At 38.0% G+C, this 16,809-nt stretch overlaps 1 protein-coding gene across 6 annotated transcripts in view; it reads right to left on the reverse strand.

The window, feature by feature from the left end:
* OPA1 (OPA1 mitochondrial dynamin like GTPase) overlaps positions 1 to 16,809 on the reverse strand; it is a 93,163-nt gene that overhangs the window by 20,456 nt on the left and 55,898 nt on the right. For 5 of the 6 annotated variants that reach the window (XR_002079780.2, XM_019448812.2, XM_019448814.2 and 2 more), the window contains 4 exons: positions 16,074 to 16,214; positions 13,729 to 13,845; positions 12,100 to 12,193; positions 11,484 to 11,594 (listed from right to left, as the gene is read on the reverse strand). Coding sequence is in view for 4 of the 6 variants with exons in the window: in XM_019448812.2 (XP_019304357.2) it covers positions 11,484 to 11,594; positions 12,100 to 12,193; positions 13,729 to 13,845; positions 16,074 to 16,214 (463 nt within the window). In the remaining 2 variants the exon portion in view is untranslated. Of the gene's footprint in view, positions 1 to 11,483; positions 11,632 to 12,099; positions 12,194 to 13,728; positions 13,846 to 16,073; positions 16,215 to 16,809 lie in introns of all 6 variants that reach the window. The other variant, XR_002079781.2, reaches the window with a different exon arrangement.

Below are 16,809 nucleotides of genomic sequence, written 5' to 3' on the forward strand. Positions count from 1 at the left end.
GGCGTCTAGGCGGCTCAGTCAGTTAAGAATCAGACTCTTGATTTCAGCTCAAGTCATGATCTCACAGTTCATGAGTTCGAGCCCTGCAATGGGCTCTTGGGCTGACAGTGTGGAGCCTGCCTGAGATTCTCTCTCTCTTTCTCTCTCTGCCCCTCCCCTGCTCGTGCTTGCTCTCAAAAATAAACATTAAAAAAAAAAAAGGTAGGTAGACTGTATGGAAGAATCAATCCAATAGTTTTAAGGTGGGGATGACTGGAGCGTCTTTTGAAGGAAGGACAGACATAATGCAGACATAAGCACACATGGGAAGTGCCAGAGTCCTGGATACAGGTGGGGATTAACTTTCAAAGAAGAGTGATTTTCTGAATATGTTCTGCTATAATACAGCCTTTGGAATCCATGGCCTACTTAAAGTAACTAGTACCACAGGTTTTATTTTTACTAATGCTGCTTATACTTCTCAGTGAACCTTTCTGAAATAAGTTAATATGAAGAAAAAGAGGAGAAATTGAGTTTGCTCTGATAAATGAGAGACCAGAAGCAGGAGTGATGGCAATAAGGGGAAGATTGGCGGTGTTAAGTAGAAGCCAACCTGAGATCTCATGAAAAATGTGTTCCAGAAATGTGCAGAAACTATGTCCCTAAGACTACGTTAAAGATTTTGTTAGAGGGGCGCCTGGGTGGCTCAGCTGGTTAAGCTTCTGACTTCAGCTCAGGTCATGATCTCATGGTTGGTCAGTGTGGGCCCATATCAGGCTCAAACACAGAGCCTGCTTGGGATTCTCTTTGGGTCCCTCTCTCTCTGCCCCTCCACTGTGTGTGCTCTCTCAAATTAAATACATAAACTTTAACAATCTGTTAGAATACAATGTTACAGTGGTCATCTCTCGATAGTGGCAATGGTTTTAAAATTTTTGCCATCTGTATTTTCTAATTTTCCACAATGCATATATATACGTACCAGCTCTGTCACAGTTAAGAAGGGCTGAAACAGACACCTGAAATCCTGGTAGTACTTGGTAAAGACAGGCAGTCTGTACCTATGACTCAGAGAATGAAGTGTTGCCTCAAGGAGACTAAACAGGCAAGGTTTTTATTTTATTTATTTTTTTTAATTTTTTATTTTTTTTTAATATATGAAATTTACTGTCAAATTGGTTTCCATACAACACCCAGTGCTCATCCCAAAAGGTGCCCTCCTCAATACCCATCACCCACCCTGCCCTCCCTCCCACCCCCCATCAACCCTCAGTTTGTTCTCAGTTTTTAACAGTCTCTAATGCTTTGGCTCTCTCCCACTCTAACCTCTTTTTTTTTTTTTTTTTTTTTCCTTCCCCTTCCCCATGGGTTTCTGTTATGTTTCTCAGGATCCACATAAGAGTGAAACCATATGGTATCTGTCTTTCTCTGTATGGCTTATTTCACTTAGCATCACACTCTCCAGTTCCATCCATGTTGCTACAAAAGGCCATATTTCATTTTTTCTCATTGCCACGTAGTATTCCATTGTGTATATAAACCACAATTTCTTTATCCATTCATCAGTTGATGGACATTTAGGCTCTTTCCATAATTTGGCTATTGTTGAGAGTGCCGCTATAAACATTGGGGTACAGGTGCCCCTATGCATCAGTACTCCTGTATCCCTTGGATAAATTCCTAGCAGTGCTATTGCTGGGTCATAGGGTAGGTCTATTTTTAATTTTTTGAGGAACCTCCACACTGCTTTCCAGAGCGGCTGCACCAATTTGCATTCCCACCAACAGTGCAAGAGGGTTCCTAAACAGGCAAGGTTTTTAAAAAAGACTTGAATTCCTTCAGCCAGGAAACAGATCTAACTGAAGTGAATGAAACCCAGCAAACTCCTTTCTACAATGCAAAATACTAGGAAAAGTACTTTGCACAAACTTGAGTTGCACAAACTTGAAAACTTCACCAGTTCAAAGAGGATTTCAATTCATTTACACATGACAGATCCACAGTGGGCATGTACTGGAAATCCGAAGAATTCACAGTGAATCTCAAATGCTAAGGGATGACCCCATGAGGAGCAATTACTATCTAGTCCCATGAAGTGTTTCTTCGCATCGCAATCACCAAGAGATTATTTGGGAAAGTATTCGGTCACTTAGCTTTGTCGTTTCTATGAATATGATAAAATTAAGAATATGAAATTTCTAAGGCAATTTTGCATTATGCTTATTCCTATGCTTATTCTAAGCAACAGTTTAGGAATGTATAAAATAGTAAAAACTTAAAATTCCTTTTGCCTTTAGCTCCCCTCTCCCAACTACCCTGAGACCCCTACTTCATAAAGTAGCACACTTCATTCAGTTTAGCGCACACCAATTCGCCCAGTTTTTTTAAAAAAATATTTATTCAAATCTTGCTTAATTTTATTTTTTTTTAACATACTGTTCACAGGTCAGTAGATTGTTTTGTGATTAGATTTAGTTTTCAATGACTAGATTTCATTTATTTCCATCTTAGAAATGGAGAGAATACATAAAACATAATTCAAAAACAAAACACACCAAAATTTAATCCCGACTTTAAAGATGTTACTTCATTCTAGACTCTCAGTAAGGAAGTGGTAAGAAATACTAGCTAGGAAAAAAAGCCTAACTTCTAGATGAAAATGTGTACATTGGCTTTTTTATACATAAGAATATACACATAAACATATATCACAAAATGTAAATAAAACCTACTTCAAAATGATCAACTCAATTCAATCATTACTGAAGAGACCTTTCTTATCTTTGTTCTTATTTCTAATCAGTTAAAATGTGAGTTTAAGGCAAAAAGAATATACTTGCTAATAAAGCACTGAATACCAGTAGCCTATATAAGATTACAGAGAAGTAAATGTCATTTTAATCTTGTACCAACTGATCAATATTCTTCAATGCTCTCTTTAAAAGATAGAGTTAGGCCATGAAAAATGTGCTTGATTCTAAATGCCCCATTTTGAGTCTGGATTTTCTCATCAATAACTTGGAAAGCGCACCACTCAGGCTCATCATGTGGAATTCTGTGTGTAAATAACTACTTCTTTAACACAGAGGACTCTCCCTGAGGATTACTTTATTCTTTGTGCCGTGTCGTCTCTCTCCTTCTCTGGCTACAACACAAAGCAGGGTCTACTTGACCTACGCAGACTCAAGGTAAAAATAATCTTTCACCACCTTCCTTAGTTTGTCAATTTCACCTTACTATGAAAAATATTACTTCACAAGCTCGCAAAATTCAAAATTTAATTGCTTTTACCCTGCACAGATACCTTAAAGACCTCAAACGCTGATAACGTAAAACAGAAAGTTACCTTATTCTGTATGAAAATGAGAGCTGTTTCAACCTTTCCGTTTTTTAAATATACTCATTTCCACTAAAAACCATTCCAAAAAGTACACGAATATTAAAGAGAACAAAAATATTCATTTAAGTTAGAACTTAAAAATGCCTAACAAACAAAACAATTATGAAAGTGTCTTAGTGAACTGCATGGACTGGCAATTAGGAAATCACTGGTGACTTAGAAAGAAGTGCTTTCACTAGGGGTGAAAGCCTTATCACAAGACGTCAGCAAGGGAGTGGGTGGGTACAGGGGTGAACGCAGGGGTGGGTACAGGGGCGAATGCAGCAGAGGATGCAAGCTGCTCTACAAGAGAAATGAGAGGGTAGCTTTCTGGGTGACAGAGTGGAAGAAAGGTTCCTTATCATGAGAAGACTTAGCTTCCTTCTCCCTCTTTTTTAAGTCAGGAAGAGGGGGCTACTGAAGAAACCGTATGGAAAGGTCATGATTAAACAGTCACTGAACATGTACAATATATACCATACAAGGTATGGTGAATTTATGAAAGAACCAAATCACTTGAGCAGAACTGATTGGTCAAAAGAGACTCAAAATTTTTTCTTTCTTAACTGGTTATTTTGGTTGATTTACACTTGCCTACCATGGGAAGTCTGCCTTCTGCTCAATTAAACAACACTGGCAGTACCTCGGTAAGGTTTTTAATCTCTGGAGGAAGGTAAATAAGTAGGGAGGAGGAAAAATACTGGTCGAGCAAATGATAATGGTCTGAAAGAAGGCACCGTGAGAGACATAAGAAAGAGACAAAGGGAAAAGACTGCTTAGAAATGTGCTAGATGCAAGGAGAGACGAGACAAAGAGTACTGAGGTCTTGCAATTATTGGCCAAAGAAATGCAGTTGCAGTGGTTAGATGTAAGTGAAACTACGGGGTCCTTATACTTCATGTTTTCCCTCCCGGGCGCTTCATCCTATTTTCTGTGACTGTGCCTTTAAAAATAAAAACCAAACCCTCTTTGGGCCTATGAACTCAGAATTCTACAATTCAATGCCACTCGTTTCTCTTCAATGCCCTTTAAGATTCATTTTCTTTGGTTGTATCGACAGACACAAAATGACTATGCTACTACAGATATAGTTCAAATAACCTAACAAATTTTCAACAGTCATACAGTTTCTAAGACTCCACTAAAAGAAGATATATGTCAATTTTATCCCAATTAATAAAACGACCAGTTTTACTGCTGTGAACAGAAAGAACCCTCTAGAGTACAGATCTGGGGGCAGGAGGGTGGATGGTGGTGGAGCAGAGAAAAATCCCCTATGGAGATGTGTTAAAATTTGCATGCCAGAGACCTAACTCTGGAGAAATAGTTTCAGATGGGAGTTCCCTTTTTCATAATTTTAAGTTCTGGATTCTGAGTATAACAATCATGTTCTAGGATAATTTTCAGCCTCACACTACTTCGTGGCCACTATTGTCATCCATAATGGCCTTCAAGGATATGGCAGGTGTGGGAGAAGTCCAGGAATGTGGAGTAACCAAAGGAAATTAAATTGGAGAGTATCTTGACATTCTTCCTTTCTAAATAAAGAACAACAAAATCATTCTGAGGGTTCCATCTAGATATGTTCTGACTATTTCTTATTCAAGTTTTATCATGGCATAAAGATATTTCTTAACTACTCTATAAATCAGAATTCTGTTTTAGAGCTAGTAAAAAAATCTTAAAAAACATTTTAATTGTAGTTGGGACACATGTTACATTAGTTTCAGGTGTACAACATAGTGACTTGACATACCTATATGTTACACCACGCTCACCATCCGTCACCGCACAACGCTATTACAGTACCACTGACTCCATTCCCCATGCCATACCAATAAAGGTATGGATTTATTTATTTAAATCCTTTTTGGATTTAAGCAGCTATGGTGCATTTCTCTTCCGGTTTTAGCTTTTAAAATGGCAGCACTCGTTCATTCTGCTCTCACGACCTTTTTATCACCACATTTCAAAAATACACTAGTGTATTAATAAGGAACAAAGTTTTCCTTATAAAAATGATGTGTTAGTGAGTATCTGGTAGCTTGGGGAAAAAGAAAATGTCCATCTAAGGTTTTAGAGTCAAAACTGAATCTTATGCACACTAAGAGACAAAGCTTGCAACTCTGCTCCTTTCTAATTATCAAGAGAAAGCACAGGATGGATTATAAGAGGAGACTGGGAGAGTGAAGAGACACAAAGACAAGCCCCACCAGCATTGTACACTCGCAAGAGAAACAAACTTTAAGTTTTAAGAAACAATTGCTGGCTGTCTGGGAGATGCCCAGGCATCAAACAATAAAGAACAGTCGAAAGAGGCGAGAGGCGAGCCCGCTGCTGACTCCTGCTCCCTAATCCCCCGGCTCCAGTGAAAGGCCAGCTGTTGCCACCTCGTGTAGGGAGTCAGCAGGGCAAATCAACTGCAGGAGAAAAAAAGCTGCGGATATTGGAAAATTCTAATTTACTAGGCTCTCTAATGTTTTTAACATTAAGGGCATCAAACTATATCATTAAAATGAGCCTGTGCAATGGCAGCCCAAGTAAAGGAGTTTATCACTGTTTTCACTTTCATTAGTAAATGAGGTGTAATGAAGTTACTCAAGATTGTACTGAAGCACATCTTCAACTCATATAAAGTACAAAAAGTAGGAAGCAATACACCGAAATTTATTATTACACATTTCAATGCTCCCAGACCAGCTCAAAAACCCCTCAACTTAGAGAACAGCCATTCTGCTCAAATATAGATTCTCTGTTACAAGAGGATCTTAAGACTCTAAGCATGAACACATCACACTGAAAACCTGTGCCTAAATTTTGGGCAACTTACAAACTACTTAATTCATAACGGTGGAATTTGACAGAATACACTTCGAGACATGTTCACAAGACATATAAAGAAAATTAACCCTTTCAATGTGGTCAGTGGCTTGGTTTACTTTAGTAAACACTTTAGTGTCCCCTTACCCAGATGTTCCAATTCTATCAAAGTTTTCATGTCCTTTCAAAGTTTAAATATTAAATCACTACTACCTATGTCTTTCTGACCCACTCTGCAAAGGATACTGCTAACTATAACCTTCCAAATGTAAAGGACTATATTTTATGTAATTATATTTTTCTATGGCTTGAGTTTTTTTTCCTCAAATTAGTTCAGCACAGTAGCTAAAAGACCTGGACTCAAATCTTTGCTTTCCCACTTACTACACATGTGTCTCTAGGCTTCCATATCCTTATCTATAAAATAAGACAAATGACTATACCCATGAGAATGCATATAAGGCACACAGCCTAATCCCGGCACAGCAAAAGTATTCAAATATTAGCTCACATTCATAAACAGTTTCTGATATAAACAGGTTCTGATATAAAAATGAAAAGAAATGTATTGTAAAGTCAGAAGGGAAAGACCGTAGATCTTAGAGCGATCGAAATGATTTGTAATGCCCCTTTAATTCCTGGGTATCAAGGGTTCTTTGATTATGTGCACAGAGAATGAAAAGTAATTCAGGCTTTAGTGAACAAGATTTTAAAAAGAAAACTAAGCTCTAAATCCCAAGCAATTGATAGGAAGGTCCAAAACTCACACTACCCTAGTTAACAGTTGGTACAACATTCATATAACAAACGATGAAAGAATTTCCATGCTGTTTTGGTGAAATGCACTTTAGCAACATTACAGCAATTGATACCGGTGCCCAGATACTCCATTTCCACGGTGGGATGAACAACTTCCAAAATGTCTGTGAGACGCTAGCACTATCACTTGTTTTATATGGTGACAATCATAAAAGATTTCACAAATCATAAAACAGCTCATTATAGAAAGAAAAACTTGGAACTGAGCTATACTATTCTAATCCTCCCCTCTTCAAAGAAGGCATTTTAAAACTGCAGTCTGTTTCAATAAGTAGATTGAACATATTATTAACCCAAATAGATTTTATCTAAGTTGACACTATATTTAAATATCTATAAAAAATCCTTTGAAATAAAATCTGCTATATAAAATCAAAAGAATTTCATGAAGGTTGTAGTGGGCATATTTCAATGCTAAACAGTTCTAAGTGTAATCTGATGCTGTAAATAAGGAATTTAGGTGGAAAGATGAGTCATGTCTTTTATCAAACTGTCCAGGAAGTAACTCAGCCTTTTGACATATTCAGAGATCACATTTTAAAAATTCTAATTTTCTCTAAATTATTTTCATATGACCATGATATATTTATATAAACAAATCCAGTTATAAAAACAACTTTTTACCCTTTTTATGTAAAAATCATCTCAGACTCAGAGAAAAGCTGTAAGGATACTACATAGAACATATTTTTTCTGAATAATTTACTGTCATTACATCCCATATACCCTAAATACTGTATTATTGTGTATTAGCTACAAATAAAGATATTTTCCTAAATAATCCCAATTTAATCAAGATTTAAAAATTAACGCTGATGTATTACTACCATGTAACCTTCAGATCTCATTCAAGTTTTGCCAACCGTCCCATTAATGTCCTCTAGAGCAACAAGGTCAGGTTCAGGATAACACATTGCATTTTGTTTCCATGCTCTTTCGACCTGGAATAGTTCCTCACGATTTCCTTGTTTCTCATGATCTTGATACATTTGAAGATTACAGGCCAATTATTATATAGACTGTGCCTCAATCTGGGTTTGTCTGATAGACCTTTATGATTGGATTTAAGTTATACATCTTTGGCACAAATATCCAAGGAGTGACACTGGGTTTTTCCCACTGCATTCTGGAAGGCTGCACACAGTTCTGATTTGGTGGTAACTGATAATAATAACTCTGACGGCTTGATTAAGGTGGTTGTTGCCAGCCTTCACCACTGTACAGTTACTTTTTCCTCTTTTAATTATTCTGTGTGGAGATACTTTGTGTGCTTATATGAACACCACATTCCTTATCACTGGTTTTACTGATATAATTAATTTTATTCATTTGCTTACACAATCATCAATTTATGGAATCCTGTTTTATTAAATGGGTCACAGTCTGTACCTGTGATTATTTATTTTGATGCCCGAATTGTCCTAGTTGTGGCCAGAGGGAGCCTTTTCAAGCTGGCTTCTCTGCCTTGTTGCCATGTTCCCATCTCCCTTCACGTACTTTCTTACTTTCTCATCTTAGGAAGCTCCAGGTTCATCCTAACGTTTTCTTGCTCCAGCTGTGGATTCCACTACATCTCCAAAGAGCCCTGGTTCCTACGTACGACTTCTTTTCTACAGACAAGAAGGGGTGGGCTCTTCTTTCATTTCTTTGGTCTTTCTAACTCAGGACAATCAGTTGATGAATTTCCAAAGGAAAGTGGTGAAATGATTTAGAACTGAGCACATTTATTTAATAAGACTGGCAAAAAATACGATGCATCAAACTTTCCCGAGGCTCCACAATACTCTGCCCCTGTACTGATTTGAAACTGTAGTAAAAACTCTTTTGGCTGCTTCCCTTTCTCTGAATTCCGTTAACTATATATTCTACTTGAATATGCTGTACTAAAAACTTTGATCCAAGTAATACAGTAGTTACTGTCCAAACTTTGAAAGTTTTCTGGCTGAAAGGATCCCTGACCATATTCCCAAGTGTTACATTAAAGATAAACAGTATGGGAAAGGTACTCCCAAGATTCTTCTCCAACTAATAGACAAAGTCATGGCTCATCTCCTTCAGTGTGAATGATGAAGCCGAGTCACTGGTGAAACACTTGCTTCCAAGGTCATTATTTGGTACATTAACACGACTATAATTTTATATGTACAAAAGTAGTAAATCACTTCAAGGGAGTCATATGAGTACTTTCTCAGGAAAACCAGCAGGATAATCTAAGACTTGGCTTGACAGTGCACAAATCTGTGTTAGCAATACACTTTCTTCAAGTAATCAAACTGGGACTGGAACATAATGGGGTTATATAAGGCTCTATTACAAAACATGAGAAAAGACCCACTGTTTTTAATCACTCACAATTATATATGCTGGTAAAATACAGTGAAGTATTTCACTGTCTGATAACCATGTCCAGGGGGATACAAAAGAAATATATTTGTACACCTTGCAACACTGACACACCTCTTCCTGTAACAGCACTAACGTGGCATAAAATTGTGAAGCAGGGACTTGCAAGGGGTTTTTGAACTAATTCTCCTCAAAACCCTCCTAGCAAAATAGTAACTATTGGAGTGATTTTTACAAACAAAGAGGCTAAGGCTCTGACAGATATCCTGCCTGAGATAATACAGCTAGTGAAGGGCAGTTCACATTCCAACACAGATCTATAAGCTAGCACAAACTGAATTATTCTGACAACATGGCATGAAAAGAACTAAAAGAAAAGGAACAGAAAGTGGAAATGAGAGCTAAAATGAGATACGTTTCGAATACAAGATTATTTAAAGGCAGAAAGGAGAGAAAAGAGAGCAAACGACGTGCTGAGGTCACAGAGAAAGGGACGAGACAGTGGTGGAGTGCATGTGGCTGAGTCGCAGGGTATTAAACAGGAAAACCACTGGCTTCTCTCAGATACTCTGGGGTACTATAGTGACATAAATTCAGTTTAGAAACAGTTTTCAAATTTGAAGAATTTCTTCCTATTTAGTATCTGCTTTCTCTTAGATATCAGAAAACTCCTAAGACAGTAAATTTAAGCACACCTTGAAAGGAAAAATACTTTGTTTCATGAAATTACATAAGGGAAACTTGTAACGAAGTAAGCTCAGACAGAAGCACCAACCTCAGTATTTTTATGTTTATTTAACATAACTCTTTCACGGATTTCCTTGGGTTCTCAAGGATCTAAGTAAATCTCAATATGTAATCCAAGTACCTGAAAACTAGGACTGCACTAGCATTCAGGAAAGAACCAAATATCCCCCACAAACTAAGTGATAAAGTGATCAGTAAGGCCAAGCTAGGATGGAGGTGTGGGAGCGGTGGTGAGAGGGGAAAGCCCTGTGGGCCTAGTGGAGGTGTTAGAACCTGAGCCGGGCAAAGAGGGTGTTCACATGGGGGTACCAGTGGCCTGGCCCGGTAGTGAGGAGAGTATCTGTGGAGGAGGGCAGTCCAGTCTGGTGCAGGGTACCGGAGCACACATAGGATGAAGAGGGCGTCCTCTAAGAAAAGCAGGACCTGGCTTCTGGTGAGGAGGGTGTCCTTGGGCAGGGGAAGACGTGGGAAGGATAAAGGGGGACATGCCTGGCACACGATGCCAGTGCATGAGCTCAGTAAAAAGGACTCTGTGAAGGGGAACGTGGCATGGGGTATCAGAGCCTGGATGAGGTAAAATGGGTGTCAACACAGGGTGAGGTGCTGTGGTGGTGGCCTGGAGTTGGGTGATCAGAGCCTGAGCTGGGTGAGAAGGATGCCTGTGCAATGAAGGGGACGGTGACAAGTTTCGTTACATATAGGGAGACTGATCAAAGTAAGTAAATATATTAAGGATACTTGGAGCCAGATTTCTCATTGTCAGCAAAAGGAGAAAAACAGAATGAACCCTGTATTACTGAATCAAAATGGAAAGTACCAGTGACAACTTATGGCTTTCAACATAGACGTATACATGTGATTAGGAATACAGGCGTAAACGTGCAGACGTGCATCTGCACATGTACACATGTGTGCGCGCACACGCACGAATGCATACAGCATCTGCTCCCCAGCTCCTTCCACTGAGAGGGTCTGGGAGCAGTGACAGTCCAATGACAATGAGCATTCCCAGGACCCAGCTCTTAATTTCTAACTACTATTCTGCAAAGCAAGGAAGCCGGATCAAAGTACAGGATGAGCACGGAACATCTTGTTACACGGAAGGACAATATCAGGACAACACGCGACACTTGAACAGGGTCTGAAGATTAGATGCAGTAACCAATCAGTGTCAACATCCTGATTCTGATGGTTGCATTATGGCTGCTACGAGAAACCCTGGTTTCTAAGAAACATGCATTAAAGTACTGAAAGTGATGGGGCTATGAGTTAGCACGTTTCTCTCAGTCAATGGAAAAAATGTTCTTTGCATGCACATTTCTATAGTTTGAGAGTAAATAATGGAAATGGGGAAGGAGAAAAGGCAGGAAGGTAGAGGGCAGGAAGAACCACTTACTGAGGTCTTCAGCCAGCTGAACTCGTTTGCCAGTGAGCAGTTTTACCTTCTTCTCGCTGTCTTCAGCAAAATCTTCCAATACCTCTTTCACATTTTTCTCTAATCGCCTGACTATTCAAAGTAAACAAAAACTTGAGGAGCTGTGTTTCTAATGAATGCACAAGGATGATAAAATTAGCAGTATTTGGAGGATAAGTTCTTATTTTTCTCATCGAGTTTGATCTATTAAGTTCAAACTTCCCACAGTTACAGGGAGACTCTTTACTTATCATATAATACTTTTATCAGCATAAAACTAATACAATTCTCAGAGACAGTCATATTTAAGCCCTAACTCTTTAATGGAAGTGCAGGTTTCTCCCCCAAAAACTACATGAAGCTTAGGAGTCCTTTTCTAACAGAATTTCTGTGTCATGAGGGGAGACTCTTGGTACGTTTTATCTCCCATCTTTCCCAATTATGATTTACTTTCACTAATATTTTCAGGGCAGATTTAATTTTCAATTGTTCTAATAAACCTATTTTTAAAGAAGTATCTTGGCATCATTCTATTAAATGAATATTACTACTATTATTTTTGCTGTCAAAGTTAGAAAGTGGTCCCTCTGTGGCTTACCTTCAGTGTTCGTAAGTTGCTGCCTCAAAGTATTTGCAGTGATGGCAAGCATGCGTTGTATTCGCCAGAACAGGACGACATCATTGCATTCCAACTAAAATATTAGGTCAGTAAGATTACCAGATGCAAATTTAAAAGTGAAAACCATGATCACAAACACATACGACTGACTACTAAAGTTAATACCTATACCCTAAGCTTTAACAAAAAACCTCAGATTTATCTAATACACGTACTCCTATCGCAGACAGAAGCCACCGAATCATTTCTGCTCAGGGTTCACGAACTTCCGCGTGATTTGCATTCAATTTACCTCACTCCTATATAGCTTTGTTTTGATTCTGAGGACAAAGCAAATGAATCCGGGAAGTAGAGAATTTCATGACATTATATACAAGTGGAAATTCACAGCATATACCCTTAATTTGTATTTAGTTTCAGCTAACAACCATGTTAGCTTAAATATGTCCTTAGGTTAACCTCTTTTCTTCGAGCATGCATGCAAGCCAGTTCTGAAATGCAGCTTGTAGATAAAAATAAATTAATGATATGCTTCAAAAAGAGCTTATTCTGTAGAGAGGTCTTCTCAACGATTAAATTACGCAAAACACTTGCCATTTTTTACATAGGTATAGTTACATACAAATTTCCTTTAAGCTGTAGAAAACTCAAAAGCATTTTAGGGGCCTTTGATTACTAATTAATAGAGTTCTTTCAGAGCACTTCTACTTACAAGAAAATGCTCAAAATACATCAGTCTGCTGCCACCTAGCGGTTACTTTGTGAAACATGACATTACACTGTACAACTTCATACACTTCTTTCAAAGAATTATTTAAAGATTTTGGTGATATAAAGAAATACAATATAGGAAAAAGCACAATAAAAGCTGTTTTTGCAGGATGATGTCCACTATGCAAATGGATTATGTTATACACATGCACACAACTATAAAGATTAACAGACATATAAACATGTTAACTAAAATTACTTCTAGGTCAGGGGATTATAAGTGACTTATTCCTTAATAAGGAATATTAGTAAGTGACTATTTCCCTTTGCAATTTTCTTTTACATTTCTTTACTGTATTTCCACAACGATGTGTTATTTTCTAATACAAAAAAGTTAATTCTTTTTTTTTTTTTTTTTTTAATTTTTTTTTTCAACGTTTTTTATTTATTTTTGGGACAGAGAGAGACAGAGCATGAACGGGGGAGGGGCAGAGAGAGAGGGAGACACAGAATCGGAAACAGGCTCCAGGCTCCGAGCCATCAGCCCAGAGCCTGACGCGGGGCTCGAACTCACGGACCGCGAGATCGTGACCTGGCTGAAGTCGGACGCTTAACCGACTGCGCCACCCAGGCGCCCCCAAAAAAGTTAATTCTTAAAAAAAAAAAATTAAGTGGTTTAGTGCCTGTTCTCTGCACACAAAATCTTATTGTGTGTAAAATATAAAGTGGTAAAAACCTTAGAAAAGATAGGAGTTAGGTTATTCTTCAGACATAAATCATATATACTTTTTCCCAGCAGATCAAAAGACTTAAAACTAATGCTAAAGCTATAGTTAACTTTCAAGCATCCAAACAACCATCACTAAAAGCATTTTCCCTGGTTTTTAGACACTTTACCTCAGAATCTACAAAATGCCTTTGGTAGTAGTAAAAGCCTCTTCGACAAAGGTTACAATGGTTTAGAGCTGTTTTTAAGAAATGTCTTCTATAAACTTGGTGCCAAGTATCTTTAATCTAAAATGAAGAAAGAAAACAAAACCAAAGAGTTACTGTACACTCCCCTCAGGTTGACCAAACACATTCTGAAAAGTCATCCACGAAGTTTATTTATAAAAAAGTTAATTAAAACTAGTGGCAGTGTTATTCTACCAACCATTTTTACCCATTAAGAAAAAAATTTTTTAAGACAAAAGATTAGATTTACCACTATTCTGACCCCTTACCAGTTTATATACTTCCAAATATGTAGTGTTTTTAACAACCGTTGTTATTACATTCAAATAATCATTCTGTAGAGTAGATAGGGTTGGGATTATTATCGCCCCTAGTTAGAGGTAAGAGGCCCCAAGGAAAAAGAGGTTGTGAGCCTTATCTAAGGACAGAGTCAGGACTAGGAAGCTGGTCTCAGACCATCAACCCAACAGTTATTTCCTTTCTGATTACTACATCTTGCTGTTACCATAGCAAAATGACTCCTGCCGTGTCATTATTACATAGTTTGTCAAAGTGTTCAAGGTTCTTGCAAGCGTCTTTTCTAAGTAGACCAGTAATAATCGTACGCAGGTACAACCAGTACAATCAACGCTATGTAACACAGAGGAAAGTGGAAGCTCAGAGATGATGTCAGTATTACTAGTGAATGGGATGGAACTACGCTAGAATTTACATCTCTGACAGTAGTCCATCTGCTATGTTTGTCATAATTATCTTGTTATCTATTTTATAGCTTCATCAAGTGCACTGGAAGAACAAAATGTCTCCTGGAAAAAGGGCTGAGATTTTCTTGCTCAGAGAAAGTCAATATATACAGCCAATCCATATCCTAATATGCAGGCAAAGTCCAAGGATGGATAAATTAAATTTATATTCAACTAATAATTTCATGTAATCATTAGTTTTAATTTCATTTTCTATTTACAAATAATGCTACATGTAACAGCTTTAACTTGCTTTGAGTTTTACCAGTTTTCTTGTTCTGACCTCCTGGGGAATTTAAATTAAATATACTCATTTCTCAAGTGCAAAAATATAAATAGTAGATAATCTTTAAAAGAACTTCTGTGTGGCTCTGAAACTTCTTATATGATTGTTTTCCCTCTTAGAATTATTTTTCTAATTGGGTTTCACTTAAGTTAACTTAAGCTAATATTAAAATGAGGTTTTATTTTTATTTATTTTTTAATTTTTTTTTAACATTTATTTATTTTTGAGAAACAGAGTGAGACAAAGCGTGAGTGGGGGAGGGGCAGAGAGAGAAGGAGACACAGAATCTGAAGCAGGCTCCAGGCCCTGAGCAAGAGGTCAGCACAGAGCCTGATGGGGGTCTCGAACCCACAAACTGTGAGATCGTGATGTGAGCCAAAGTTGGACGCTCAATCGACTGAGCCACCCAGGCGCCCCTTAAAATGAGGTTTTAATCCCTTATACTCTAACTGGGGTACATAGGCCCAGAAACAGTTATTTTTTTCAAATCTTCCCCAAATAAGCATCATGAAGATAAGCAAAACATAGTCTGTAATTATTTTTATTCTCATATTTATTATGATGATGTGAGGAAAATGAGATAGAACCCCAAGGCACTACTCAATTTAATACAAACTTAACATTCACATTTTTTCTAAATCCACTCATACCTGATTAAGGCACTTTTTTTTTTAAGAGAGACAGCAAGTGAGCAGCAGAGGGGCAGAGAGAGAGAGAGAGAAAATCTCAAGCAGGCTCCACACTTAGCGTGGAGCCTGACATGGGGCTTGATCCCACCACGCTGGGATCTACCAGCTACCAGAGCTGAAATCAAGAGTCAGACACTCAACCAACTGAGCCACCCAGGCGCCCCTGATTAAGGTACATTTGACAGAGAAAACATATATATATAAATGAAACACACTGAAGCAGAACTTCTATTTTGCTATCTGAAACGGCGTAACGTGGTGCAGAGATGTGACTGGGCTTCACCTCCTTTTGCAAGAGCTAACTGCTGAACATGCCCAGGTACTTCACTTTTCCAAGTCTCAAACTCCTCATTACGAATTAAAGTATTACCCGTAAGAAAACACCGCCAAGAATAAATCTCTACTCTGTACACAACCAAAGTGACTGTTTTTTACTGTCAGCAAAAGCACACGTGACCCAAGTCAGGTCAAGCACTTCTATATCCGAGTAACATGTGAGAAGTAGCAACATTTTACCGCAAGAACAAAGATTAAGGAAGTAAGTTCAGGCTTTTCTGCAATATTTATTACCAAGCTTGGGTCCACTTCTACCCCTCGGGATTCCAGGTTCTTTCGCACTGTGGTTATCTCATCGCTTGCGAGATATGCCGGGTGCTCCTCGTTACACTTCAACATCTTCTCCAATTCGTTCTTGGTTTCGTTGTGGACAAACTTGAAATTGTTTAAAAGAGAATTCTGCTTTAGATGGTTCATGATTTGCCACGCTTATAAAAACAGAGCCCTGATTTTAGTTAAGTACACTGCTGCTGCACAATAGGTGACACGAGCCCCACACAGCAAACAAGAAAGAACACAGTCCCCAGCTTAGGATACAGGACAACAGCTCTGGGAAGCAGAATAAACTGGACTTATATGAGGAGAAAGAAACAAACAAGAAATTAGCCACATTTGTTATATATTTTGCTTTTGATCAAATGGTTTATTGTCGAAGTTACAGCACCAGGTAGCTTACTGCATACTTTCTTGACCTTAGAGTAGGATATCAGTCTAGGAAAGAGTACCCTGAATATATGGGAAGAGATAATGTTCTAATAAATGCCTTGTATCTAAGAACTAGATGGCTGTAAGAACTTGCACCTGCTGACAGGCTTCTTTTCTGATAAATATGAAATTCATAGTTGGGATTTAAAAAAAAGGATTTCTAATAAAAATTGTGCTTTAAACTGCTTCTGCAAGGTGCTTATCATTCCTTTTTTTTAAATTTATTTTTAAATAATCTTTAAACCCAACATGGGGCTCAAACTCA

This window comes from Panthera pardus, unplaced genomic scaffold, assembly GCF_024362965.1.
Source record: "Panthera pardus isolate Hobbes unplaced genomic scaffold, ASM2436296v1 HiC_scaffold_16, whole genome shotgun sequence".
Lineage (NCBI taxonomy): Eukaryota > Metazoa > Chordata > Mammalia > Carnivora > Felidae > Panthera > Panthera pardus.